This window comes from Oncorhynchus nerka, linkage group LG11 (assembly GCF_034236695.1).
Source record: "Oncorhynchus nerka isolate Pitt River linkage group LG11, Oner_Uvic_2.0, whole genome shotgun sequence".
Classification (NCBI taxonomy): Eukaryota; Metazoa; Chordata; class Actinopteri; order Salmoniformes; family Salmonidae; genus Oncorhynchus; species Oncorhynchus nerka.
In genome coordinates, this window is record NC_088406.1 from 8158383 (window position 1) to 8185805 (window position 27423).

The window sequence follows — 27423 nt, forward strand, 5'->3', positions numbered from 1 at the left end:
ATGAAGAGATACGAGAGTCCTACCTTTCTGCATTGGTCTGCCTCGCTGAAGCTCTCAGAGTCGTCGTCCAGGCTGTCTCCAGAACTCTCCAGCGTCAGACCAACCCCGTCGTCCAGAATCTCCTCTGGAACAGAAAGAACACATCAGACAGACCACGATGAGGTCGCTGTCCAGCTAGCATGATAATAATCACCGGCATCCCAAATGGCACCCTATTCAGTACACTACTTTTGACTAGGGCCACATAAGGTGTAGGCTGTGAAAAGGGAATAGCCATTTGGGATACATATCTTACATATACTGGTTCACGTCAGTATAGAGGACTACTGTAACTCAGAGAGAACACATCAGTATAGAGGACTACTGTAACTCAGAGAGAACACGTCAGTATAGAGGACTACTGTAACTCAGAGAGAACGCGTCAGTATAGAGGACTACTATAACTCAGAGAGAACGCGTCAGTATAGAGGACTACTGTAACTCAGAGAGAGAACACGTCAGTATAGAGGACTACTGTAACTCAGAGAGAGAACGCGTCAGTATAGAGGACTACTGTAACTCAGAGAGAACACGTCAGTATAGAGGACTACTGTAACTCAGAGAGAACGCGTCAGTATAGAGGACTACTATAACTCAGAGAGAACGCGTCAGTATAGAGGACTACTGTAACTCAGAGAGAACGCGTCAGTATAGAGGACTACTGTAACTCAGAGAGAGAACGCGTCAGTATAGAGGACTACTGTAACTCAGAGAGAGAACGCGTCAGTATAGAGGACTACTGTAACTCAGAGAGAACGCGTCAGTATAGAGGACTACTGTAACTCAGAGAGAACGCGTCAGTATAGAGGACTACTGTAACTCAGAGAGAGAACGCGTCAGTATAGAGGTCTACTGTAACTCAGAGAGAGAACGCGTCAGTATAGAGGACTACTGTAACTCAGAGAGAGAACGCGTCAGTATAGAGGTCTACTGTAACTCAGAGAGAACGCGTCAGTATAGAGGACTACTGTAACTCAGAGAGAGAACGCGTCTGTATAGAGGACTACTGTAACTCAGAGAGAGAACGCGTCAGTATAGAGGACTACTGTAACTCAGAGAGAACGCGTCAGTATAGAGGACTACTGTAACTCAGAGAGAGAACGCGTCAGTATAGAGGACTACTGTAACTCAGAGAGAGAACACGTCAGTATAGAGGACTACTGTAACTCAGAGAGAACGCGTCAGTATAGAGGACTACTGTAACTCAGAGAGAGAACGCGTCAGTATAGAGGACTACTGTAACTCAGAGAGAACACGTCAGTATAGAGGACTACTGTAACTCAGAGAGAACGCGTCAGTATAGAGGACTACTATAACTCAGAGAGAACGCGTCAGTATAGAGGACTACTGTAACTCAGAGAGAACGCGTCAGTATAGAGGACTACTGTAACTCAGAGAGAGAACGCGTCAGTATAGAGGACTACTGTAACTCAGAGAGAGAACGCGTCAGTATAGAGGTCTACTGTAACTCAGAGAGAGAACACGTCAGTATAGAGGACTACTGTAACTCAGAGAGAGAACGCGTCAGTATAGAGGACTACTGTAACTCAGAGAGAGAACGCGTCAGTATAGAGGTCTACTGTAACTCAGGGAGAGAACGCGTCAGTATAGAGGACTACTGTAACTCAGAGAGAACGCGTCAGTATAGAGGACTACTGTAACTCAGAGAGAACGCGTCAGTATAGAGGACTACTGTAACTTAGAGAGAGAACACGTCAGTATAGAGGACTACTGTAACTCAGAGAGAACACGTCAGTATAGAGGACTACTGTAACTCAGAGAGAACGCGTCAGTATAGAGGACTACTGTAACTCAGAGAGAACGCGTCAGTATAGAGGACTACTGTAACTCAGAGAGAGAACGCGTCAGTATAGAGGACTACTGTAACTCAGAGAGAGAACGCGTCAGTATAGAGGACTACTGTAACTCAGAGAGAACGCGTCAGTATAGAGGACTACTGTAACTCAGAGAGAACGCGTCAGTATAGAGGACTACTGTAACTCAGAGAGAGAACGCGTCAGTATAGAGGACTACTGTAACTCAGAGAGAACGCGTCAGTATAGAGGACTACTGTAACTCAGAGAGAACGCGTCAGTATAGAGGACTACTGTAACTCAGAGAGAGAACGCGTCAGTATAGAGGACTACTGTAACTCAGAGAGAACGAGTCAGTATAGAGGCCTACTGTAACTCAGAGAGAGAACGCGTCAGTATAGAGGACTACTGTAACTCAGAGAGAGAACGCGTCAGTATAGAGGACTACTGTAACTCAGAGAGAGAACGCGTCAGTATAGAGAACTACTGTAACTCAGAGAGAACGAGTCAGTATAGAGGCCTACTGTAACTCAGAGAGAGAACGCGTCAGTATAGAGGACTACTGTAACTCAGAGAGAGAACGCGTCAGTATAGAGGACTACTGTAACTCAGAGAGAACGCGTCAGTATAGAGGACTACTGTAACTCAGAGAGAACGCGTCAGTATAGAGGACTACTGTAACTCAGAGAGAACGCGTCAGTATAGAGGACTACTGTAACTCAGAGAGAACGCATCAGTATAGAGGACTACTGTAACTCAGAGAGAGAACGCGTCAGTATAGAGGACTACTGTAACTCAGAGAGAGAACGCGTCAGTATAGAGGACTACTGTAACTCAGAGAGAGAACGCGTCAGTATAGAGGACTACTGTAACTCAGAGAGAGAACGCGTCAGTATAGAGGACTACTGTAACTCAGAGAGAACGCGTCAGTATAGAGGACTACTGTAACTCAGAGAGAGAACGCGTCAGTATAGAGGACTACTGTAACTCAGAGAGAGAACGCGTCAGTATAGAGGACTACTGTAACTCAGAGAGAACGCGTCAGTATAGAGGACTACTGTAACTCAGAGAGAACGCGTCAGTATAGAGGACTACTGTAACTCAGAGAGAACGCGTCAGTATAGAGGACTACTGTAACTCAGAGAGAACGCGTCAGTATAGAGGACTACTGTAACTCAGAGAGAACGCGTCAGTATAGAGGACTACTGTAACTCAGAGAGAACGCGTCAGTATAGAGGTCTACTGTAACTCAGAGAGAGAACGCGTCAGTATAGAGGACTACTGTAACTCAGAGAGAACGCGTCAGTATAGAGGACTACTGTAACTCAGAGAGAACGCGTCAGTATAGAGGACTACTGTAACTCAGAGAGAACACGTCAGTATAGAGGACTACTGTAACTCAGAGAGAACGCGTCAGTATAGAGGACTACTGTAACTCAGAGAGAGAACGCGTCAGTATAGAGGACTACTGTAACTCAGAGAGAGAACGCGTCAGTATAGAGGACTACTGTAACTCAGAGAGAGAACGCGTCAGTATAGAGGACTACTGTAACTCAGAGAGAACACGTCAGTATAGAGGACTACTGTAACTCAGAGAGAACGCGTCAGTATAGAGGACTACTGTAACTCAGAGAGAGAACGCGTCAGTATAGAGGACTACTGTAATTCAGAGAGAGAACGCGTCAGTATAGAGGACTACTGTAACTCAGAGAGAGAACGCGTCAGTATAGAGGACTACTGTAACTCAGAGAGAACGCGTCAGTATAGAGGACTACTGTAACTCAGAGAGAACGCGTCAGTATAGAGGACTACTGTAACTCAGAGAGAACGCGTCAGTATAGAGGACTACTGTAACTCAGAGAGAACGCGTCAGTATAGAGGACTACTGTAACTCAGAGAGAACGCGTCAGTATAGAGGACTACTGTAACTCAGAGAGACGCGTCAGTATAGAGGACTACTGTAACTCAGAGAGAACGCGTCAGTATAGAGGACTACTGTAACTCACCCTGGTTCATAGAGAATGCGTCAGTATAGAGGACTACTGTATAACTCACCCTGGTTCATAGAGAAGATGTCTGTGTGGAGGACTTCCTGTGCGTCAGAGCGTCGGGGGGGCAGGTAACAGATTTGTCGTCGGTCCGTGGAGGGCAGAGTGTTGACGGTCAGGGACAGAGAGGCCTGGGAAAACGCCCCCTTCATGTCCCCGAACTTCAATCTGCACGAGTCTTTCCCATTCAGCTGCAATATCTCATCGCCCGCATTCAGACCTGAAGAGCCAAGATGGTATATTAGTGTGTGTGTGTGTGGAGGTGGGGAAGGGGGTCTCACACTGTCTATACTATACAATATCATATTTATATGGTCTTCACTCTTTCCTGGCACCATGAGGTCGTTAATTCTCTCTCTCTCTCTCTCTCTCTCCATTTCCCTCTCTATGTGACCTGAGAAAGGCCCCTCTAATCTGCAGTACGGATCTCCTATGGTTATATGCTACAGAGATCCTCATCGTGTCAGGGAGATGCCTGTGTACTCTATAAGTAATGGGGTGTACGTTTGAAAATATTCTCTCACTGGTGGAAATTTGCCCTCTCCGTCTGGTTCTGGTCCATCTTCCCACTACCTGCCCTCTCTGTCTGGTTCTGTATATCTATATGGTATCTTCCCACTATAGATGGTGTGTGTGGTAAGGAACCTTTAGCGAAGGCTAATCCTCCCGCCTTCACATCGGTAATGTAGAGCTGCTGCACTGAATCCTCCTCCACCACTGAGATGGAAAACCCTGGAGGAGAGGAGAGACAGAGGAGGGAAAGACAGAGGGAGAGGACAGGGGGAAGAGAGGAGAGACGGAGGGAGAGGACAGGGGGAAGAGAGGAGAGACGGAGGGAGGGAGAGGAGAGACGGAGGGAGAAGAGAGACGGAGGGAGAGGAGAGACGGAGGGAGAAGAGAGACGGAGGGAGAAGAGAGACGGAGGGAGAGACGGAGGAGAGGAGAGAGACGGAGGGAGAAGAGAGACGGAGGGAGAGGAGAGACGGAGGGAGAGGACAGGGGGCAGAGAGGAGAGACAGAGGAGAGGAGAGGAGAGACGGAGGGAGGGAGAGGAGAGACGGAGGAGAAGAGAGACGGAGGGAGAGGAGAGACGGAGGGAGAGGACAGGGGGCAGAGAGGAGAGACGGAGGGAGAGGAGAGACGGAGGAGAGGAGAGACGGAGGGAGGGAAAATAGAGACGGAGGGAGAAGAGAGACGGAGGGAGAGGAGAGACGGAGGGAGAAGAGAGACGGAGGGAGAAGAGAGACGGAGGGAGAGGAGAGACGGAGGAGAGGAGAGAGACGGAGGGAGAAGAGAGACAGAGGGAGAGGAGAGACGGAGGGAGAGGACAGGGGCCGAGAGGAGAGACGGAGGGAGAGGACAGGGGGCCGAGAGGAGAGACGGAGGGAGAGGAGAGGAGAGAGGAGGGAGAAGAGAGACGGAGGGAGGGAGAGAGACGGAGGGAGAGGACAGGGGGCAGAGAGGAGAGACGGAGGGAGAGGAGAGACGGAGGAGAGGAGAGACGGAGGGAGGGAGAGGAGAGACGGAGGGAGAAGAGAGACGGAGGGAGAGGAGACGGAGGAGAGGAGAGACAGAGGGAGAGGACAGGGGGCAGAGATGAGAGACAGAGGAGAGGAGAGACAGAGGGAGAGGACAGGGGGCAAGAGAGAGACGGAGGGACGGAGAGACGGAGAGGAGAGACGGAGAGAGACAGGGGGCAGAGAGGAGAGACAGAGGAAAGGAGGGAGAGGACAGGGGAAAGGAGAGACAGAGGGAGAGGAGAGAGGAGAGGGAGAGGACAGTGAGGACAGAGGAGGAGAGACGGAGGGGAAGAGAGGAGAGACGGAGGAGAGGAGAGACGGAGGAGAGGAGAGACGGAGGAAAGGAGAGACAGAGGAAAGGAGAGACAGAGGAGAGGAGAGACAGAGGGAGAGGACAGTGGGCAGAGAGGAGAGACGGAGGGGGATGAGAGGAGAGACGGAGGGGGATGAGAGGAGAGACGGAGGAGAGGAGAGACGGAGGGAGGAAAGATAGAGGGAGAGACGGAGGAGGGAAAGAGAGAGGGAGAGGACAGGGGGCAGAGAGGAGAGGGGGCGGGAGAGGAGAGACGGAGGAGAGGAGAGACGGAGGGAGGGGAGAGGGGCAGGAGAGAGAGGAGTGACGGAGGAGGAAGAGGAGAGACAGAGGGGGAGGAGAGACGGAGGAGGAGGGGGATGAGAGGAGAGACGGAGGGGATGATGAGAGACGGAGGAGGGGGATGAGAGGAGAGACGGAGGAGGGGGATGAGAGGAGAGACGGAGGAGGGGGATGAGAGGGAGACGGAGGGAGGGGGATGAGGAGGGGAGACGGAGGGAGAGGAGAGGAGAGAGGGGAGGGAGGGAGAGGAGGGAGAGAGAGAGGGAGGGAGAGGAGAGAGGGAGGGAGAGGAGAGACGGAGGGAGAGAGGGACGGAGGGGGATGAGAAGAGAGAGAGGAGGGAGAGGGGGATAAGAGAATCAATTCCTTACTCAACACACATCACCAAATCACCGACAGGGATCAGTCTAACAAATACAAGTAATCTGAGACGTGACTAGAATAACAGAATACATGACAACCCATCTGCTAGTGAAAATATTCTCTCACTGGTGGAAATTTAGACACTGTATACTACAACATGATTGTAATTGAAAGCGAAGTCGCTTCAGAACTGCATTCTTAGCATGTTAAATGATCTGTGAATGTGGACATGTATGAAATAGGTTGAGTCCCAAATAGTCCCTTTATAGTGAAGTGCACTACTTTTAACCAGGGCCCAAAGTCAAAAGTAGAGCACTATATAAATAACATTTGGGATGAACACACTGGCATTGCAATTATAATAGACGATGAAACTGTGAGAATGAGATTCATAGGATCCAGGACTCATCCTTACCGTAGCCAATCATACAGGACTCATCCTTACCGTAGCCAATCATACAGGACTCATCCTTACCGTAGCCAATCAAACAGGACTCATCCTTACCGTAGCCAATCATACAGGACTCATCCTTACCGTAGCCAATCAAACAGGACTCATCCTTACCGTATCCAATCATACAGGACTCATCCTTACCGTAGCCAATCAAACAGGACTCATCCTTACCGTAGCCAATCAAACAGGACTCATCCTTACCGTAGCAAATCAAACAGGACTCATCCTTACCGTAGCCAATCATACAGGACTCATCCTTACCGTAGCCAATCATACAGGACTCATCCCTACCGTAGCCAATCAAACAGGACTCATCCCTACCGTAGCCAATCATACAGGACTCATCCTTACCGTAGCCAATCATACAGGACTCATCCTTACCGTAGCCATTCATACAGGACTCATCCTTACCGTAGCCAATCATACAGGACTCATCCTTACCGTAGCCAATCAAACAGGACTCATCCTTACCGTAGCCAATCAAACAGGACTCATCCTTACCGTAGCCAATCAAACAGGACTCATCCTTACCGTCACCAATCATACAGGACTCATCCTTACCGTCGCCAATCATACAGGACTCATCCTTACCGTAGCCAATCATACAGAACTCATCCTTACCGTAGCCAATCATACAGGGCTCATCCTTACCGTAGCCAATCATACAGGACTCATCCTTACCGTAGTCAACCATACAGGACTCACCCTTACCATCACCAATCAAACAGGACTCATCCTTACCGTAGTCAACCATACAGGACTCATCCTTACCATCACCAATCAAACAGGACTCATCCTTACCGTAGCCAATCATACAGGACTCATCCCTTTTTTTCTAGGGGATGGATCAGCTTTAATATTTTGCAGATAGACTGTTGCTTCCATCATGGTAATTGTCTGCATCATTTCCAATCCTACATACATTTTTGGAGTAAATATATAGTCTTCTTCTTCCAGCTTCTACAGTAATCAATGGAATGTTATATACAGTTGAAGTAGGAAGTTTACATACACTTAGGTTGGAGTCATTAAAACTATTTTTTCAACCACTCCACAAATTTCTTGTTAACAAACTATAGTTTTGGCAAGTCAGTTAGGACATCTACTTGGTGCATGACACAAGTCATTTTTCCAACAATTGTTTACAGACAGATTATTTCACTAATTCACTGTACCACAATTCAAATGGGTCAGAAGTTTACATACACTAAGTTGCCTGTGCCTTTAAACAGCTTGGAAAATTACAGACAATTATGCTATGGCTTTAGAAGCTTCTGATAGGCTAATTGACATAATTTGAGCCAATTGGAGGTGTACCTGTGGATGTATGTCAAGGCCTACCTTCAAAATTAGTCCCTCTTTGCTTGACATCATGGGAAAATCTAAAGAAATCAGCCAAGACCTTGTGGACCTCCACAAGTCTGGTTCATCCTTGGGACTAATTTCCAAACACCTGAAGTTACCACGTTCATCTGTGCAAACAATACTTAAGCAAGTATAAACACCATGGGACCAGACAGCCGTCATACCGCTCAGGAAGGAGACGCGTTCTGTCTCCTAGAGATGAACGTACTTTGGTGCAAAAAGTGCAAATCAATCCCAGAACAACAGCAAAGGACCTTGTGAAGATGCTGGAGGAAACAGGTACATAAGTATCTATATCCACAGTAAAACGAGTCCTATATCGACATAACCTGAAAGGCCGCTCAGCAAGGAAGAAGCAACTGCTCCAAAACCGGCATAAAAAGCCAGACTACGGTTTGCAACTGCACATGGGGACAAAGATTGTACTTTTTGGAGAAATTACCTCTGGTCTGATGAAACATAAATATAACTATTTGGCCATAATGACCATCGTTATGTTTGGAGGAAAAAAGGGGAGGCTTGCAAGCCGGAGAACACCATCCCAACCGTGAAGCACGGGGGTGGCAGCATCATGTTGTGGGGGTGCTTTGCTGCAGGAGGTACTGGAGCACTTCACCAAGTAGATGACATCACAAGGAAAGAAAAGTATGTGGATATATTGAAGCAACATCTCATGACATCAGTCAGGAAGTTAAAGCTTGGTCACAAATGGGTCTTCCAAATGGACAATGACCCCAAGCATACTTCCAAAGCTGTGGCAAAATGGCTTAAGGACAACAAAGTCAAGGTATTGGAGTGACCATCACAAAGCCCTGACCTCAATCCCATAGAAAATTTGTGGGCATAACTGAAATAGCGTGTGCGAGGCAAGGAGGCCTACAAACCTGACTCAGTTACATCAGCTCTGTCAATGAGGAATGGGCCAAAATTCACCCAACTTATTGTGGGAAGCTTGTGGAAGGCTTCCCGAAACGTTTGACCCAAGTTAAACAATTTAAAAGGCAATGCTACCAAATATTAATTGAGTGTATGTAAACTTCTGACCCACTGGGAATGAGATGAAAGAAATAAAAGCTGAAAGAAATAGTTCTCTCTACTATTATTCTGACATTTCACATTCTTAAAATAAAGTGCTGATCCTAACGGACCTAAAACAGGGAATTTTTACTGGGATTAAATGTCAGGAATTGTGGAATGTATTTAGCATATGTAAACTTCCGACTTCAACTGTGCCATACTGATACACATTTTACAGACACAATCTATTTTACAATAGTTATATTTTGTTTGTTTTTAGTTCTTCTTAGATTCCAGTTGGATTTGTAACTGTGTTATTTCACAACATTTCTGAACCTATATGCATTTTACAGACCCCTGTATGTTTTACATTGGTTATCTTGTTATTAGTCCCACCCTTCATCTCCATTCAACCCCTCCCATCTACCTCTCAACACCATCCAGTCCCTTCATCTCCATTCTACCCCTCCCATCTATCTCTCAACACCATCCAGTCCCTTCATCTCCATTCTACCCCTCCCATCTATCTCTCAACACCATCCAGTCCCTTCATCTCCATTCAACCCCTCCCGTCTATCTCTCAACACCATCCAGTCCCACCCTTCATCTCCATTCAACCCCTCCCATCTATCTCTCAACACCATCCAGTCCCTTCATCTCCATTCAACCCCTCCCATCTATCTCTCAACACCATCCAGTCCCTTCATCTCCATTCAACCCCTCCCATCTATATCTCAACACCATCCAGTCCCTTCATCTCCATTCAACCCCTCCCATCTATATCTCAACACCATCCAGTCCCTTCATCTCCATTCAACCCCTCCCATCTATATCTCAACACCATCCAGTCCCTTCATCTCCATTCTACCCCTCCCATCTATCTCTCAACACCATCCAGTCCCTTCATCTCCATTCAACCCCTCCCATCTATCTCTCAACACCATCCAGTCCCTTCATCTCCATTCAACCCCTCCCATCTATATCTCAACACCATCCAGTCCCTTCATCTCCATTCTACCCCTCCCATCTATCTCTCAACACCATCCAGTCCCTTCATCTCCATTCTACCCCTCCCATCTATCTCTCAACACCATCCAGTCCCTTCATCTCCATTCTACCCCTCCCATCTATCTCTCAACACCATCCAGTCCCTTCATCTCCATTCAACCCCTCCCATCTATCTCTCAACACCATCCAGTCCCTTCATCTCCATTCTACCCCTCCCATCTATCTCTCAACACCATCCAGTCCCTTCATCTCCATTCTACCCCTCCCATCTATCTCTCAACACCATCCAGTCCCTTCATCTCCATTCAACCCCTCCCGTCTATCTCTCAACACCATCCAGTCCCACCCTTCATCTCCATTCAACCCCTCCCATCTATCTCTCAACACCATCCAGTCCCTTCATCTCCATTCAACCCCTCCCATCTATATCTCAACACCATCCAGTCCCTTCATCTCCATTCAACCCCTCCCATCTATATCTCAACACCATCCAGTCCCTTCATCTCCATTCAACCCCTCCATCTCTCAAAACACCATCTATTTTGGATTTCTATTTGAACTGTGCTGTGATGATTCACAAAAGTACTGAACATTTCTATTCTCATCGTTTCTTCAGATTGTAAATTAAAGATTAAAAAAATGTTGCTACATTTTTTTTTGCATTTCTATGTTGAAGATTGAAAAATATATTTGGGGCATTTTTCCCCCCCTGTACCTATGTTATGTCGGATAAAGTCTAATTGATATTCCATGCGAGAAATTGCCAAGAAACTCTAGATCTCGTACAAAGCTGTGTGTGCACTCCTCCCTTCTGGGAACAGCGTACACCGTCTCTAACCAGAATAGAAAGAGGAGTGGGTGTCCCCTGTGCACAACTGAGCAAGAGGACAAGTACATTAGAGTGTCTAGTTTGAGAAACAGACGCCTCACAAGTCCTCAACTGGCAGCTTCATTAAATACTACCTGCAACACATCAGTCTCAACGTCAACAGTGAAGAGGCGACTCCAGGATGCTGGCCTTCTAGGCAGAGTTGCAAAGAAAAATATCATATCTCAGACCGGCCAATAAAAATAAAAGATTAAGATGGGCAAACTGTTTATTAATTTCATCACTCCTTTTGAATTTCTTTGCCCATGGGAGAAATATATTTGGCCCCCAAAGTCCTTTTTCCACAAAACTTCATCTAAAATTGTTGACCGAGTTTCCTGTAAACAATAGATATTACATTCCTTCTCTTCTATTCAGGTAAATACTGATAATTGTTTATTTTTATCTGCTAAGCCATTACAATTAGAAGTGGCAATACTTATTTCACCAATTACCATAATGAGACAACTTTCAATTTTATTCGTCATAATATATGTTTGTAAACTTACCATTAAAAAGATACGTGATGATTAAGTGTCTATATAACTGTACCATGACTTTTGCATTGCTACTAAGTAAACCACCAATTGGTCCTCACTATTCCACCCGCTTAAAACCCTTCCTCATCCAGAGTTGGGTTGTCATCCCAATGACGACCCCCGACCCCCAGGATCCCATGGCCCCGGAGAGACCGGTACCCATACTTTGATAACAGCACAGTGCCACCCACAGAACAGAAGCACATCAACCGCCAAATGCATTTCGCCCTCACCTCGACTAGTATTATATTTTGCTATTAACAATTTTAAATTCCTATTTATCTTATCTTCCATAATTAGCTATTCATATTTGCAGAAATCTAGGCAGTTTATGCAAAGGATTTTTACATCTCATCAGTCTCGCTATTACAAAAAATGATCTTTTAGCAAACAATTATTGTGATTCATCCTATAGTGTCCTTAACATATTTTACTCCCTCGCAACAGTTGTGGGACACACACACACACACACACACACATTACACACTCAACCCCCCCCCCCCCAAACAACCAGATGCTCAACAGTTGCGCCATCTCAGAGCCCAACTCAAGAAAGGTCTTGATTTACAAATGCGTATACAGTTGCAGCTGTATGAGACGGCCTGTAAAACTGAGCTACGAAAAGAAAAGGTCAGGAATGTGTAGATTGGATGAACATTTACATTACATTACATTTAAGTCATTTAGCAGACGCTCTTATCCAGAGCGACTTACAAATTGAACCATTGTCACGTCCTAGGTGATGGAGATCAGATCCACCCCCTTCCCCTGGAACACCCACACATGTTCCCCCGTTGTGACCATATTATTATACCGTGCTTCTACACCTGCATTGCTTGCTGTTTGGGGTTTTAGGCTGGGTTTCTGTACAGCACTTTGAGATATCAGCTGATGTACGAAGGGCTATATAAATAAATTTGATTTGAACAGTGGGTTAACTGCCTTGTTCAGGGGCAGAACGACAGATTTTTACCTCGTCAGCTCGGGGATTCGATCTCGAAACCTTACAGTTGAACTAGTCCAACGCTCTAACCACTAGGCTACCTGTCGCCCCATATTCTCAAGCATCTCTGTGCAGTCAGACCTTTTGATTATTTTGTGCCACCAGGGCCACAATAATTTGCCCCCTCTCTGAATGTCCGAGTGTGACCCCACTCCCCATGGGTTACTGCAGCCAGTGTTGCCAGCACTGCTACTGCCTGGGTGGGGGCACCCCACCGGCTAGATACGAGGTCGTCAAGGTTCTATTTAGCAGTGTTGAGAATTTCCTTGTATATTAGGCTCTCCCATCAGGGGGCTCTGGCTCTGCAGGACCAACCCTGGCAGGCAGGCTCAGTATGATGAGACAGCTGTACTGCTTTAGAAGGTCTCTAACCGCATTTTGGCTGCATGCAGGCAGCTAACAGCAGCATACTGGCAGCTAACAGCAGTTAACAGCAGCATACAGGCAGCTAACAGCAGCTAACAGCTAACAGCAGCATACAGACAGCTAACAGCAGCATACTGGCAGCTAACAGCAGCATACAGACAGCTAACAGCAGCATACTGGCAGCTAACAGCAGCATACTGGCAGCTAACAACAGCATACTGGCAGCTAACAGCAGCTAACAGCAGCATACTAGCAGCTAACAGCAGCTAACAGCAGCTAACAGCAGCATACTGGCGGCTAACAGCAGCTAACAGCAGCATACTGGCAGCTAACAGCAGCATACAGACAGCTAACAGCAGTATACTGGCAGCTAACAGCAGCTAACAGCAGCATACTGGCAGCTAACAGCAGCATACTAGCAGCTAACAGCAGCATACTGGCAGCTAACAGCAGCATACAGACAGCATACAGACAGCTAACAGCAGCATACAGACAGCTAACAGCAGCCTACTGGCAGCTAACAGCAGCATACAGACAGCTAACAGCAGCATACAGGCAGCTAACCGCAGCTAACAGCAGCATACAGGCAGCTAACAGCAGCATACTGGCAGCTAACCGCAGCTAACAGCAGCACACTGGCAGCTAACAGCAGCATACTGACAGCCAACAGCAGCATACTGGCAGCTAACAGTAGCATACAGACAGCTAACAGCAGCATACAGACAGCTAACAGCAGCATACAGACAGCTAACAGCAGCATACAGACAGCCAACAGCAGCATACTGGCAGCTAACAGTAGCATACAGACAGCTAACAGCAGCATACAGACAGCTAACAGCAGTATACAGACAGCTAACAGCAGCTAACAGCAGCATACAGACAGCTAACAGCAGCATACAGACAGCTAACAGCAGCATACAGACAGCCAACAGCAGCATACTGGCAGCTAACAGTAGCATACAGACAGCTAACAGCAGCATACAGACAGCTAACAGCAGTATACAGACAGCTAACAGCAGCTAACAGCAGTATACAGACAGCTAACAGCAGCATACAGACAGCTAACAGCAGGGACTTCTCTTTAGTATCTGGGTCATTCGGGTGGGTGTCTAGGGTATAGGGTTGTGGATCGTTCCATCAAGATAGGACCATAAATAAATAAATTGTATTTTAAAATGCAGTTCCACCATGATAGGACAATAAATAAATACATAAATAAATAAGATGTATAATTCATTATAAAATGTATAACTCTCATCTGCACAACATTGAAAGCTCTCTCACCAACCCCCTGCTCACAGACATAGATTGGTTCTGGGATATGCAACCATTTCCTTTCTTCTGTATGCTGCTGTATGCTGCTGTTAGCTATCAGTATGCTGCGGTTAGCTGTCTGTATGCTGCTGTTAGCTATCAGTATGCTGCGGTTAGCTGTCTGTATGCTGCTGTTAGCTATCAGTATGCTGCGGTTAGCTGTCTGTATGCTGCTGTATGCTGCTGTTAGCTGCCAGTATGCTGCTGTTAGCTGCCAGTATGCTGCTGTTAGCTGCCTGTATGCTGCTGTTAGCTGCCTGTATGCTGCTGTTAGCTGTCTGTATGCTGCTGTTAGCTGCTGTTAGCTGTCTGTATGCTGCTGTTAGCTATCAGTATGCTGCGGTTAGCTGTCTGTATGCTGCTGTATGCTGCTGTTAGCTGCCAGTATGCTGCTGTTAGCTGCCAGTATGCTGCTGTTAGCTGCCTGTATGCTGCTGTTAGCTGTCTGTATGCTGCTGTTAGCTGCTGTTAGCTGCCTGTATACTGCTGTTAGCTGTCTGTATGCTGCTGGTAGCTAATGTTAGCTGCCTGTATGCTGCTGTTAGCTGTCTGTATGCTGCTGTTAGCTAATGTTAGCTGCTGTTAGCTGCCTGTATGCTGCTGTTAGCTGTCTGTATGCTGCTGTTAGCTGTCTGTATGCTGCTGTTAGCTGCCAGTATGCTGCTGTTAGATGCTGTTAGCTGCCTGTATGCTGCTGTTAGCTGTCTGTATGCTGTTGTTAGCTGTCTGTATGCTGCTGTTAGCTGTCTGTATGCTGCGGTTAGCTGCGGTTAGCTGTCTGTATGCTGCTGTTAGCTGCGGTTAGCTGCCAGTATGCTGCTGTTAGCTGTCTGTATGCTGCTGTTAGCTGTCTGTATGCTGCTGTTAGCTGTCTGTATGCTGCTGTTAGCTGCCTGTATGCTGCTGTTAGCTGCCTGTATGCTGCTGTTAGCTGCCAGTATGCTGTCTGTATGCTGCTGTTAGCTGCCTGTATACTGCTGTTAGCTGTCTGTATGCTGCTGTTAGCTAATGTTAGCTGCCTGTATGCTGCTGTTAGCTGTCTGTATGCTGCTGTTAGCTAATGTTAGCTGCTGTTAGCTAATGTTAGCTGCTGTTAGCTAATGTTAGCTGCTGTTAGCTGCCTGTATGCTGCTGTTAGCTGTCTGTATGCTGCTGTTAGCTGCCAGTATGCTGCTGTTAGCTGCCAGTATGCTGCTGTTAGCTGCTGTTAGCTGCCTGTATGCTGCTGTTAGCTGTCTGTATGCTGCTGTTAGCTGTCTGTATGCTGCTGTTAGCTGCGGTTAGCTGCCAGTATGCTGCTGTTAGCTGTCTGTATGCTGCTGTTAGCTGTCTGTATGCTGCTGTTAGCTGCCAGTATGCTGCTGTTAGCTGTCTGTATGCTGCTGTTAGCTGCCAGTATGCTGCTGTTAGCTGCCAGTATGCTGCTGTTAGCTGCCAGTATGCTGCTGTTAACTGCTGTTAGCTGCCTGTATGCTGCTGTTAGCTGCTGTTAGCTGCCTGTATGCTGCTGTTAGCTGTCTGTATGCTGCTGTTAGCTGTCTGTATGCTGCTGTTAGCTGTCTGTATGCTGCTGTTAGCTGTCTGTATGCTGCTGTTAGCTGTCTGTATAGTGCTGTTAGCTGTCTGTATAGTGCTGTTAGCTGCCAGTATGCTGCTGTTAGCTGTCTGTATGCTGCTGTTAGCTGTCTGTATGCTGCTGTTAGCTATCTGTATGCTGCTGTTAGCTGCCAGTATGCTGCTGTTAGCTGTCTGTATGCTGCTGTTAGCTGTCTGTATAGTGCTGTTAGCTGTCTGTATAGTGCTGTTAGCTGCCTGTATGCTGCTGTTAGCTGCCAGTATGCTGCTGTTAGCTGCCAGTATGCTGCTGTTAGCTGCCTGTATGCTGCTGTTAACTGCTGTTAGCTGCCTGTATGCTGCTGTTAGCTGCTGTTAGCTGCCTGTATGCTGCTGTTAGCTGTCTGTATGCTGCTGTTAGCTGTCTGTATGCTGCTGTTAGCTGTCTGTATGCTGCTGTTAGCTGCCAGTATGTTGTCTGTATGCTGCTGTTAGCTGTCTGTATGCTGCTGTTAGCTGTCTGTATGCTGCTGTTAGCTGCTGTTAGCTGTCTGTATGCTGCTGTTAGCTGCCTGTATGCTGCTGTTAGCTGCCTGTATGCTGCTGTTAGCTGCCAGTATGCTGCTGTTAGCTGTCTGTATGCTGCTGTTAGCTGTCTGTATGCTGTTGTTAGCTGCCTGTATGCTGTTGTTAGCTGCCAGTATGCTGCTGTTAGCTGCCTGTATGCTGCTGTTAGCTGCCAGTATGCTGCTGTTAGCTGTCTGTATGCTGCTGTTAGCTGCCTGTATGCTGCTGTTAGCTGCCTGTATGCTGCTGTTAGCTGCCAGTATGCTGCTGTTAGCTGCCTGTATGCTGCTGTTAACTGCTGTTAGCCTCCTGTATGCTGCTGTTAACTGCTGTTAGCTGCCTGTATGCTGCTGTTAGCTGCCTGTATGCTGCTGTTAACTGCTGTTAGCTGCCTGTATGCTGCTGTTAGCTGTCTGTATGCTGCTGTTAGCTGTCTGTATGCTGCTGTTAGCTGTCTGTATGCTGCTGTTAGCTGTCTGTATGCTGCTGTTAGCTGCTGTTAGCTGTCTGTATGCTGCTGTTAGCTGCCTGTATGCTGCTGTTAGCTGCCTGTATACTGCTGTTAGCTGCCAGTATGCTGCTGTTAGCTGTCTGTATGCTGCTGTTAGCTGTCTGTATGCTGTTGTTAGCTGCCAGTATGCTGCTGTTAGCTGTCTGTATGCTGCTGTTAGCTGCCTGTATGCTGCTGTTAGCTGCCAGTATGCTGCTGTTAGCTGCCAGTATGCTGCTGTTAGCTGCCTGTATGCTGCTGTTAACTGCTGTTAGCTGCCTGTATGCTGCTGTTAGCTGGCTGTATGCTGCTGTTAGCTGTCTGTATGCTGCTGTTAGCTGCCTGTATGCTGCTGTTAGCTGCCTGTATGCTGCTGTTAGCTGCCAGTATGCTGTCTGTATGCTGCTGTTAGCTGCTGTTAGCTGCCTGTATACTGCTGTATGCTGCTGTTAGCTGTCTGTATGCTGCTGTTAGCTAATGTTAGCTGTCTGTATGCTGCTGTTAGCTAATGTTAGCTGCTGTTAGCTGCCTGTATGCTGCTGTTAGCTGTCTGTATGCTGCTGTTAGCTGCCTGTATGCTGCTGTTAGCTGCCTGTATGCTGCTGTTAGCTGTCTGTATGCTGCTGTTAGCTGTCTGTATGCTGCTGTTAGCTGCCAGTATGCTGATGTTAGCTGCTGTTAGCTGCTGTTAGCTGCCTGTATGCTGCTGTTAGCTGCCAGTATGCTGCTGTTAGCTGCCTGTATGCTGCTGTTAGCTGTCTGTATGCTGCTGTTAGCTGTCTGTATGCTGCTGTTAGCTGCCAGTATGCTGCTGTTAGCTGTCTGTATGCTGCTGTTAGCTGTCTGTATGCTGTTGTTAGCTGCCAGTATGCTGCTGTTAGCTGTCTGTATGCTGCTGTTAGCTGCCTGTATGCTGCTGTTAGCTGTCTGTATGCTGCTGTTAGCTGCCAGTATGCTGCTGTTAGCTGTCTGTATGCTGCTGTTAGCTGCCTGTATGCTGCTGTTAGCTGCCTGTATGCTGCTGTTAGCTGCCAGTATGCTGCTGTTAGCTGCCTGTATGCTGCTGTTAACTGCTGTTAGCTGCCTGTATGCTGCTGTTAGCTGTCTGTATGCTGCTGTTAGCTGCTGTTAGCTGTCTGTATGCTGCTGTTAGCTGCCTGTATGCTGCTGTTAGCTGCCTGTATGCTGCTGTTAGCTGCCAGTATGCTGCTGTTAGCTGTCTGTATGCTGCTGTTAGCTGTCTGTATGCTGTTGTTAGCTGCCAGTATGCTGCTGTTAGCTGTCTGTATGCTGCTGTTAGCTGCCTGTATGCTGCTGTTAGCTGCCAGTATGCTGCTGTTAGCTGTCTGTATGCTGCTGTTAGCTGCCTGTATGCTGCTGTTAGCTGCCTGTATGCTGCTGTTAGCTGCCAGTATGCTGCTGTTAGCTGCCTGTATGCTGCTGTTAACTGCTGTTAGCCTCCTGTATGCTGCTGTTAACTGCTGTTAGCTGCCTGTATGCTGCTGTTAGCTGCCTGTATGCTGCTGTTAACTGCTGTTAGCTGCCTGTATGCTGCTGTTAGCTGTCTGTATGCTGCTGTTAGCTGTCTGTATGCTGCTGTTAGCTGTCTGTATGCTGCTGTTAGCTGCCAGTATGTTGTCTGTATGCTGCTGTTAGCTGTCTGTATGCTGCTGTTAGCTGTCTGTATGCTGCTGTTAGCTGCTGTTAGCTGTCTGTATGCTGCTGTTAGCTGCCTGTATGCTGCTGTTAGCTGCCTGTATACTGCTGTTAGCTGCCAGTATGCTGCTGTTAGCTGTCTGTATGCTGCTGTTAGCTGTCTGTATGCTGTTGTTAGCTGCCAGTATGCTGCTGTTAGCTGTCTGTATGCTGTTGTTAGCTGCCAGTATGCTGCTGTTAGCTGTCTGTATGCTGCTGTTAGCTGCCTGTATGCTGCTGTTAGCTGCCAGTATGCTGCTGTTAGCTGCCAGTATGCTGCTGTTAGCTGCCTGTATGCTGCTGTTAGCTGCCTGTATGCTGCTGTTAGCTGCCAGTATGCTGCTGTTAGCTGCCTGTATGCTGCTGTTAACTGCTGTTAGCCTCCTGTATGCTGCTGTTAACTGCTGTTAGCTGCCTGTATGCTGCTGTTAGCTGCCTGTATGCTGCTGTTAACTGCTGTTAGCTGCCTGTATGCTGCTGTTAGCTGGCTGTATGCTGCTGTTAGCTGTCTGTATGCTGCTGTTAGCTGCCTGTATGCTGCTGTTAGCTGCCTGTATGCTGCTGTTAGCTGCCTGTATGCTGCTGTTAGCTGCCTGTATGCTGCTGTTAGCTGCCAGTATGCTGTCTGTATGCTGCTGTTAGCTGCTGTTAGCTGCCTGTATACTGCTGTATGCTGCTGTTAGCTGTCTGTATGCTGCTGTTAGCTAATGTTAGCTGTCTGTATGCTGCTGTTAGCTAATGTTAGCTGCTGTTAGCTGCCTGTATGCTGCTGTTAGCTGTCTGTATGCTGCTGTTAGCTGCCTGTATGCTGCTGTTAGCTGCCTGTATGCTGCTGTTAGCTGTCTGTATGCTGCTGTTAGCTGTCTGTATGCTGCTGTTAGCTGCCAGTATGCTGATGTTAGCTGCTGTTAGCTGCTGTTAGCTGCCTGTATGCTGCTGTTAGCTGCCAGTATGCTGCTGTTAGCTGCCTGTATGCTGCTGTTAGCTGTCTGTATGCTGCTGTTAGCTGTCTGTATGCTGCTGTTAGCTGCCAGTATGCTGCTGTTAGCTGTCTGTATGCTGCTGTTAGCTGTCTGTATGCTGTTGTTAGCTGCCAGTATGCTGCTGTTAGCTGTCTGTATGCTGCTGTTAGCTGCCTGTATGCTGCTGTTAGCTGTCTGTATGCTGCTGTTAGCTGCCAGTATGCTGCTGTTAGCTGTCTGTATGCTGCTGTTAGCTGCCTGTATGCTGCTGTTAGCTGCCTGTATGCTGCTGTTAGCTGCCAGTATGCTGCTGTTAGCTGCCTGTATGCTGCTGTTAACTGCTGTTAGCTGCCTGTATGCTGCTGTTAACTGCTGTTAGCTGCCTGTATGCTGCTGTTAGCTGTCTGTATGCTGCTGTTAGCTGTCTGTATGCTGCTGTTAGCTGTCTGTATGCTGCTGTTAGCTGCCTGTATGCTGCTGTTAGCTGCCTGTATGCTGCTGTTAGCTGCCAGTATGTTGTCTGTATGCTGCTGTTAGCTGCCAGTATGCTGTCTGTATGCTGCTGTTAGCTGCCTGTATACTGCTGTTAGCTGTCTGTATGCTGCTGTTAGCTGTCTGTATGCTGCTGTTAGCTGCTGTTAGCTGTCTGTATGCTGCTGTTAGCTAATGTTAGCTGCTGTTAGCTGCCTGTATGCTGCTGTTAGCTGTCTGTATGCTGCTGTTAGCTGCCTGTATGCTGCTGTTAACTGCTGTTAGCTGCCTGTATGCTGCTGTTAGCTGTCTGTATGCTGCTGTTAGCTGTCTGTATGCTGCTGTTAGCTGTCTGTATGCTGCTGTTAGCTGCCTGTATGCTGCTGTTAGCTGCCAGTATGCTGTCTGTATGCTGCTGTTAGCTGCTGTTAGCTGCCTGTATACTGCTGTTAGCTGTCTGTATGCTGCTGTTAGCTGTCTGTATGCTGCTGTTAGCTAATGTTAGCTGCCTGTATGCTGCTGTTAGCTGTCTGTATGCTGCTGTTAGCTAATGTTAGCTGCTGTTAGCTGCCTGTATGCTGCTGTTAGCTGTCTGTATGCTGCTGTTAGCTGCCAGTATGCTGCTGTTAGCTGCTGTTAGCTGCTGTTAGCTGCCTGTATGCTGCTGTTAGCTGTCTGTATGCTGCTGTTAGCTGTCTGTATGCTGCGGTTAGCTGCGGTTAGCTGTCTGTATGCTGCTGTTCGCTGCGGTTAGCTGCCAGTATGCTGCTGTTAGCTGTCTGTATGCTGCTGTTAGCTGTCTGTATGCTGCTGTTAGCTGCCTGTATGCTGCTGTTAGCTGTCTGTATGCTGCTGTTAGCTGCCTGTATGCTGCTGTTAGCTGTCTGTATGCTGCTGTTAGCTGCCAGTATGCTGCTGTTAGCTGTCTGTATGCTGCTGTTAGCTGTCTGTATGCTGCTGTTAGCTGCCTGTATGCTGCTGTTAGCTGTCAGTATGCTGCTGTTAGCTGTCTGTATGCTGCTGTTAGCTGTCTGTATGCTGCTGTTAGCTGTCTGTATGCTGCTGTTAGCTGCCTGTATGCTGCTGTTAGCTGTCAGTATGCTGCTGTTAGCTGCCAGTATGCTGCTGTTAGCTGTCTGTATGCTGCTGTTAGCTGCCAGTATGCTGCTGTTAGCTGTCTGTATGCTGCTGTTAGCTGTCTGTATGCTGCTGTTAGCTGTCTGTATGCTGCTGTTAACTGCTGTTAGCTGTCTGTATGCTGCTGTTAGCTGCTGTTAGCTGCCAGTACGCTGCTGTTAGCTGCTGTTAGCTGCCAGTATGCTGCTGTTAGCTGCCAGTATGCTGCTGTTAGCTGTCTGTATGCTGCTGTTAGCTGCCAGTATGCTGCTGTTAGCTGCCAGTATGCTGCTGTTAGCTGCTGTTAGCTGCCAGTATGCTGCTGTTAGCTGCCAGTATGCTCCTTTCAGTATTGGGTGTTCCATTATTCAATCCCTACCATGGATAGTATTGGGTGTTCCATTAATCAACCCCTACCCTGTTTTACTCTCCATGATGAGATTGGTCCCCTGTTTTACTCTCCATGTTGATTGGTTGCCCTGTTTTACTCTCTGTGTTGAGATTGGTTCCCCTGTTTTACTCTCCATGTTGATTGGTTCCCCTGTTTTACTCTCCATGTTGAGATTGGTTCTCCTGGTTTACTCTCCATGTTGATTGGTTCCCCTGTTTTACTCTCCATGTTGATTGGTTCCCCTGTTTTACTCTCCATGTTGATTGGTTCCCCTGTTTTACTCTCCGTGTTGAGATTGGTTCCCCTGTTTTACTCTCCGTGTTGATTGGTTCCCCTGTTTTACTCTCCATGATGAGATTGGTTCCCCTGTTTTACTCTCCGTGTTGATTGGTTCCCCTGTTTTACTCTCCGTCATGTTTGTCTGTTGCTTGTTTTCGTAATATTTGTCGATACATTTCTGTAGTCTTATGATTTATTTTGTGTTTCACCAGTTTGTGAAATACTAATATTTAGTCTGACTTACTGATATTGAATATTACAATTTCATATTGAGGTGATCTACACTGTTGTGTTCAGTTCGCCATCTTGTCCAGCTCCTTCATTTGAATGTTTCTTCAAAAAATAAGTAACCAATCATACAGGACTCATCCTTACCGTAGCCAATCATACAGGACTCATCCTTACCGTAACCAATCATACAGGACTCATCCTTACCGTAGCCAATCATACAGGACTCATCCTTACCGTAACCAATCATACAGGATCATACAGGACTCATCCTTACCGTAGCCAATCATACAGGACTCATCCCTGTCGAACTGGATGACTTTGGTTATTTTGGAGCCCAGCTCTATCTCTTTATAAAGCTGTGGAGAGAAGAAGAGAACGAAGGAAAGAAAGATGGAGAGGATGGAGAAGGCAAGAGAAGGAGAGAGAAGGCAAGAGAAGGAGAGAGAAGGCAAGAGAAGGAGAGAGATGGAGAAGGAGAGAGATGGAGAAGGAGAGAGAAGGAGAAGGAGAGAGAAGGAGAAGGAGAGAGATGGAGAAGGAGAGAGATGGAGAAGGAGAGAGAAGGCAAGAGAAGGTGAGAGAAGGCAAGAGAAGGAGAGAGATGGAGAAGGAGCGAGATGGAGAAGGAGCGAGAAGGCAAGAGAAGGAGAGAGATGGAGAAGAAGAGAGAAGGCAAGAGAAGGGGAGAGATGGAGAAGGAGAGAGATGGAGAAGGAGTGAGATGGAGAAGGATAGAGATGGAGAAGGATAGAGATGGAGAAGGATAGAGATGGAGAAGGAGAAGGAGAGAGATGGAGAAGGAGAGAGATGGAGAAGGAGAAGGAGAGAGATGGAGAAGGAGAGAGAAGGAGAAAGATGGAGAAGGAGAGAGATGGAGAAGGAGAGAGATGGAGAAGGAGAGAGGCAAGAGAAGGAGAGAGATGGAGAAGGAGAGAGAAGGCAAGAGAAGGAGAGAGATGGAGAAGGAGAGAGATGGAGAAGGAGAGAGATGGAGAAGGAGAGAGATGGAAAAGGAGAGAGAAGGCAAGAGAAGGAGAGAGATGGAGAAGGAGAGAGATGGAAAAGGAGAGAGAAGGCAAGAGAAGGAGAGAGATGGAGAAGGAGAGAGATGGAGAAGGAGAGAGATGGAGAAACATTAATGTTTTGTTACACAGGAGGGCATACGAGGAGGGAGTCTAATTTATGCATATGTAAATGAGTGTGTCCATAGCTCCCATACTGTCAGAGACAGAACTGAATTAATTTGTGTATCTCAGTCATTTGCATACACTTAATAAGGACGAATGTTATATGTCTTTATTAAGGGTATGGAGAGATACTGAGTCTGTGGGGGCGTCCGGAGAGTTACCCCTCTCTCTATCACTGGGGAGTTACCCCTCTCTCTATCACTGGGGTGTTACCCCTCTCTCTATCACTGGGGAGTTACCCCTCTCTCTCTCTCTATCACTGGGGAGATACCCCTCTCTCTATCACTGGAGAGTTACCCCTCTCTCTATCACTGGGGAGTTACCCCTCTCTCTCTCTCTATCACTGGGGAGTTACCCCTCTCTCTCTCTATCACTGGGGAGTTACCCCTCTCTCTATCACTGGAGAGTTACCCCTCTCTCTCTCTCTATCACTGGGGAGTTACCCCTCTCTCTATCACTGGAGAGTTATCCCTCTCTCTCTCTCTCTATCACTGGGGAGTTTCCCCTCTCTCTCTATCACTGGGGAGTTACCCCCCTCTCTCTCTCTATCACTGGGGAGTTACCCCTCTCTCTCTATCACTGGGGAGTTACCCCCCTCTCACTCTCTATCACTGGGGAGTTACCCCTCTCTCTCTCTATCGCTGGGGAGTTACCCCTCTCTCTCTCTATCGCTGGGGAGTTACCCCTCTCTCTCTATCACTGGGGAGTTACCCCTCTCTCTCTCTCTATCACTGGGGAGTTACCCCTCTCTCTCTCTCTATCACTGGGGAGTTACCCCTCTCTCTCTCTATCACTGGGGAGTTACCCCTCTCTCTCTCTCTATCACTGGGGAGTTACCCCCCCTCTCTCTCTATCACTGGGGAGTTACCCCTCTCTCTCTCTATCACTGGGGAGTTACCCCTCTCTCTCTCTCTATCACTGGGGAGTTACCCCTCTCTCTCTCTCTATCACTGGGGAGTTACCCCTCTCTCTCTATCACTGGGGAGTTACCCCTCTCTCTCTATCACTGGGGAGTTACCCCTCTCTCTATCACTGGAGAGTTACCCCTCTCTCTCTCTCTATCACTGGGGAGTTACCCCTCTCTCTATCACTGGAGAGTTATCCCTCTCTCTCTCTCTCTATCACTGGGGAGTTTCCCCTCTCTATCACTGGGGAGTTACCCCCCTCTCTCTCTCTATCACTGGGGAGTTACCCCTCTCTCTCTATCACTGGGGAGTTACCCCCCTCTCACTCTCTATCACTGGGGAGTTACCCCTCTCTCTCTCTATCGCTGGGGAGTTACCCCTCTCTCTCTCTATCGCTGGGGAGTTACCCCTCTCTCTCTATCACTGGGGAGTTACCCCTCTCTCTCTCTCTATCACTGGGGAGTTACCCCTCTCTCTCTCTCTATCACTGGGGAGTTACCCCTCTCTCTCTCTATCACTGGGGAGTTACCCCTCTCTCTCTCTCTATCACTGGGGAGTTACCCCCCCTCTCTCTCTATCACTGGGGAGTTACCCCTCTCTCTCTCTCTATCACTGGGGAGTTACCCCTCTCCCTCTCTCTATCACTGGGGAGTTACCCCTCTCTCTCTATCACTGGGGAGTTACTCCTCTCTCTCTCTATCACTGGGGAGTTACCCCTCTCTCTCTATCACTGGGGAGTTACTCCTCTCTCTCTCTATCACTGGGGAGTTTCCCCTCTCTCTCTCTCTCTCTCTCTCTCTCTATCACTGGGGAGTTACTCCTCTCTCTCTCTATCACTGGGGAGTTACTCTTCTCTCTCTCACTGGGGAGTTACCCCCCTCTCACTCTCTATCACTGGGGAGTTACCCCTCTCTCTCTCTATCACTGGGGAGTTACCCCTCTCTCTCTCTCTATCACTGGGGAGTTACCCCTCTCTCTCTCTATCACTGGGGAGTTACCCCTCTCTCTCTCTCTATCGCTGGGGAGTTACCCCTCTCTCTCTCTCTATCACTGGGGAGTTACCCCTCTCTCTCTCTCTATCACTGGGGAGTTACCCCTCTCTCTCTCTCTATCACTGGGGAGTTACCCCTCTCTCTCTCTCTATCACTGGGGAGTTACCCCTCTCTCTCTCTATCACTGGGGAGTTTCCCCTCTCTCTATCACTGGGGAGTTACCCCTCTCTCTCTCTCTATCACTGGGGAGTTACCCCTCTCTCTCTCTATCACTGGGGAGTTTCCCCTCTCTCTCTATCACTGGGGAGTTACCCCTCTCTCTCTCTATCACTGGGGAGTTACCCCTCTCTCTCTATCACTGGGGAGTTACTCCTCTCTCTCTCTATCACTGGGTAGTTACCCCTCTCTCTCTATCACTGGGGAGTTTCCCCTCTCTCTCTGCACACTATCCTACATCTAGTAGCCTACATCTACATACACCATACAAATGCAACAACAAGTAGGGTGAATATGTATATAAACCGAGAAGTTTGGAGAGGTGTGTGTGTGTGTATATATATATATGTGTGTGTGTTTCAGGGTATCCGATACCCAGTATTTTTTTAAATGTGGTGCCAGCCAAATGTCCGTGGCAATTGTCTTATTCATTGACCTTTGACCAGGTATGCTTATTATGTTCATTTGCATAATTAAGTTTTGCAACAATTTCTAAATTTAATCGCGTGTTATAAACGTTTTGATGACCAGATTATTATTTTTTTTTTACTATTTGTATTTATCAACTGGTAACGGAAGCCTTCAATTAAAAATGGAGGATTTAGGATTTAAATTTCTGACCCACTGGGAATGTAATGAAAGAAAAGCTGAACTAAATCTTTCTCTCTACTTTTATTCTGACATTTCACATTCTTAAAATAAAGTGGTTATCCTAACTGACCTAAGACAGGGAATTAAATTAAATGTCAGGAATTGTGAAAAACTGAGTTTAAATCTATTTGGCCAAGGTGTATGTAAACTTCCGACTTCAACTGTGTGTGTGTTTTGTGTATATATACACTGCTCAAAAAAATAAAGGGAACACTAAAATAACACATCCTAGACCTGAATGAATGAAATATTCTTATTAAATACTTTTTTCTTTACATAGTTGAATGTGATGACAACAAAATCACACAAAAATTATCAATGGAAATCAAATTTATCAACCCATGGAGGTCTGGATTTGGAGTCACACTCAAAATTAAAGTGGAAAATCACACTACAGGCTGATCCTCCTGAGGGATCTCCTCCCAGACCTGGACTAAAGCATCCGCCAACTCCTGGACAGTCTGTGGTGCAACGTGGCGTTGGTGGATGGAGCGAGACATGATGTCCCAGATGTGCTCAATTGGATTCAGGTCTGGGGAACGGGCGGGCCAGTCCATAGCATCAATGCCTTCCTCTTGCAGGAACTGCTGACACACTTCAGCCACATGAGGTCTAGCATTGTCTTGCATTAGGAGGAACCCAGGGCCAACCGCACCAGCATATGGTCTCAAGGGGTCTGAGGATCTCATCTCGGTACCTAATGGCAGTCAGGCTACCTCTGGCGAGCACATGGAGGGCTGTGCGGCCCCCCAAAGAAATGCCACCCCACACCATGACTGATCCACCACCAAACCGGTCATGCTGGAGGATGTTGCAGGCAGCAGAACGTTCTCCACGGCGTCTCCAGACAGTCACGTCTGTCATGTGCTCAGTGTGAACCTGCTTTCATCTGTGAAGAGCACAGTGCGCCAGTGGCGAATTTGCCAATCTTGGTGTTCTCTGACAAATGAAAAACATCCTGCACGGTGTTGGGCTGTAAGCACAACCCCCACCTGTGGACGTCGGGCCCTCATACCACCCTCATGGAGTCTGTTTCTGACCGTTTGAGCAGACACATGCACATTTGTGGCCTGCTGGAGGTCATTTTGCAGGGCTCCTCCTGCTCCTCCTTGCACAAAGGCGGAGGTAGCGGTCCTGCTGCTGGGTTGTTGCCCTCCTACGGCCTGTGCTGGACTGTCTCCTGGTAGCGCCTCCATGCTCTGGACACTACGCTGACAGACACAGCAAACCTTCTTGCCACAGCTCTCATTGATGTGCCATCCTGGATGAGCTGCACTACCTGAGCCACTTGTGTGGGTTGTAGACTCCGTCTCATGCTACCACTAGAGTGAAAGCACCGCCAGCATTCAAAAGTGACCAAAACATCAGCCAGGAAGCATAGGAACTGAGAAGTGGTCTGTGGT

At 47.7% G+C, this 27423-nt stretch overlaps 1 protein-coding gene across 3 annotated transcripts in view; it reads right to left on the reverse strand.

Annotated features, from left to right (window-relative positions):
- The window catches only part of LOC115127065 (rho guanine nucleotide exchange factor TIAM1-like), a 254164-nt gene that overhangs the window by 61698 nt on the left and 165043 nt on the right, over positions 1-27423 (reverse strand). For all 3 annotated transcript variants that reach the window (XM_065024176.1, XM_065024177.1, XM_065024178.1), the window contains exons 14-17: positions 22344-22425; positions 4547-4633; positions 3909-4121; positions 24-124 (exon numbers count right to left, since the gene is read on the reverse strand). In XM_065024176.1, the coding sequence (XP_064880248.1) occupies positions 24-124; positions 3909-4121; positions 4547-4633; positions 22344-22425 (483 nt within the window). The remainder of the gene's footprint in view (positions 1-23; positions 125-3908; positions 4122-4546; positions 4634-22343; positions 22426-27423) is intronic.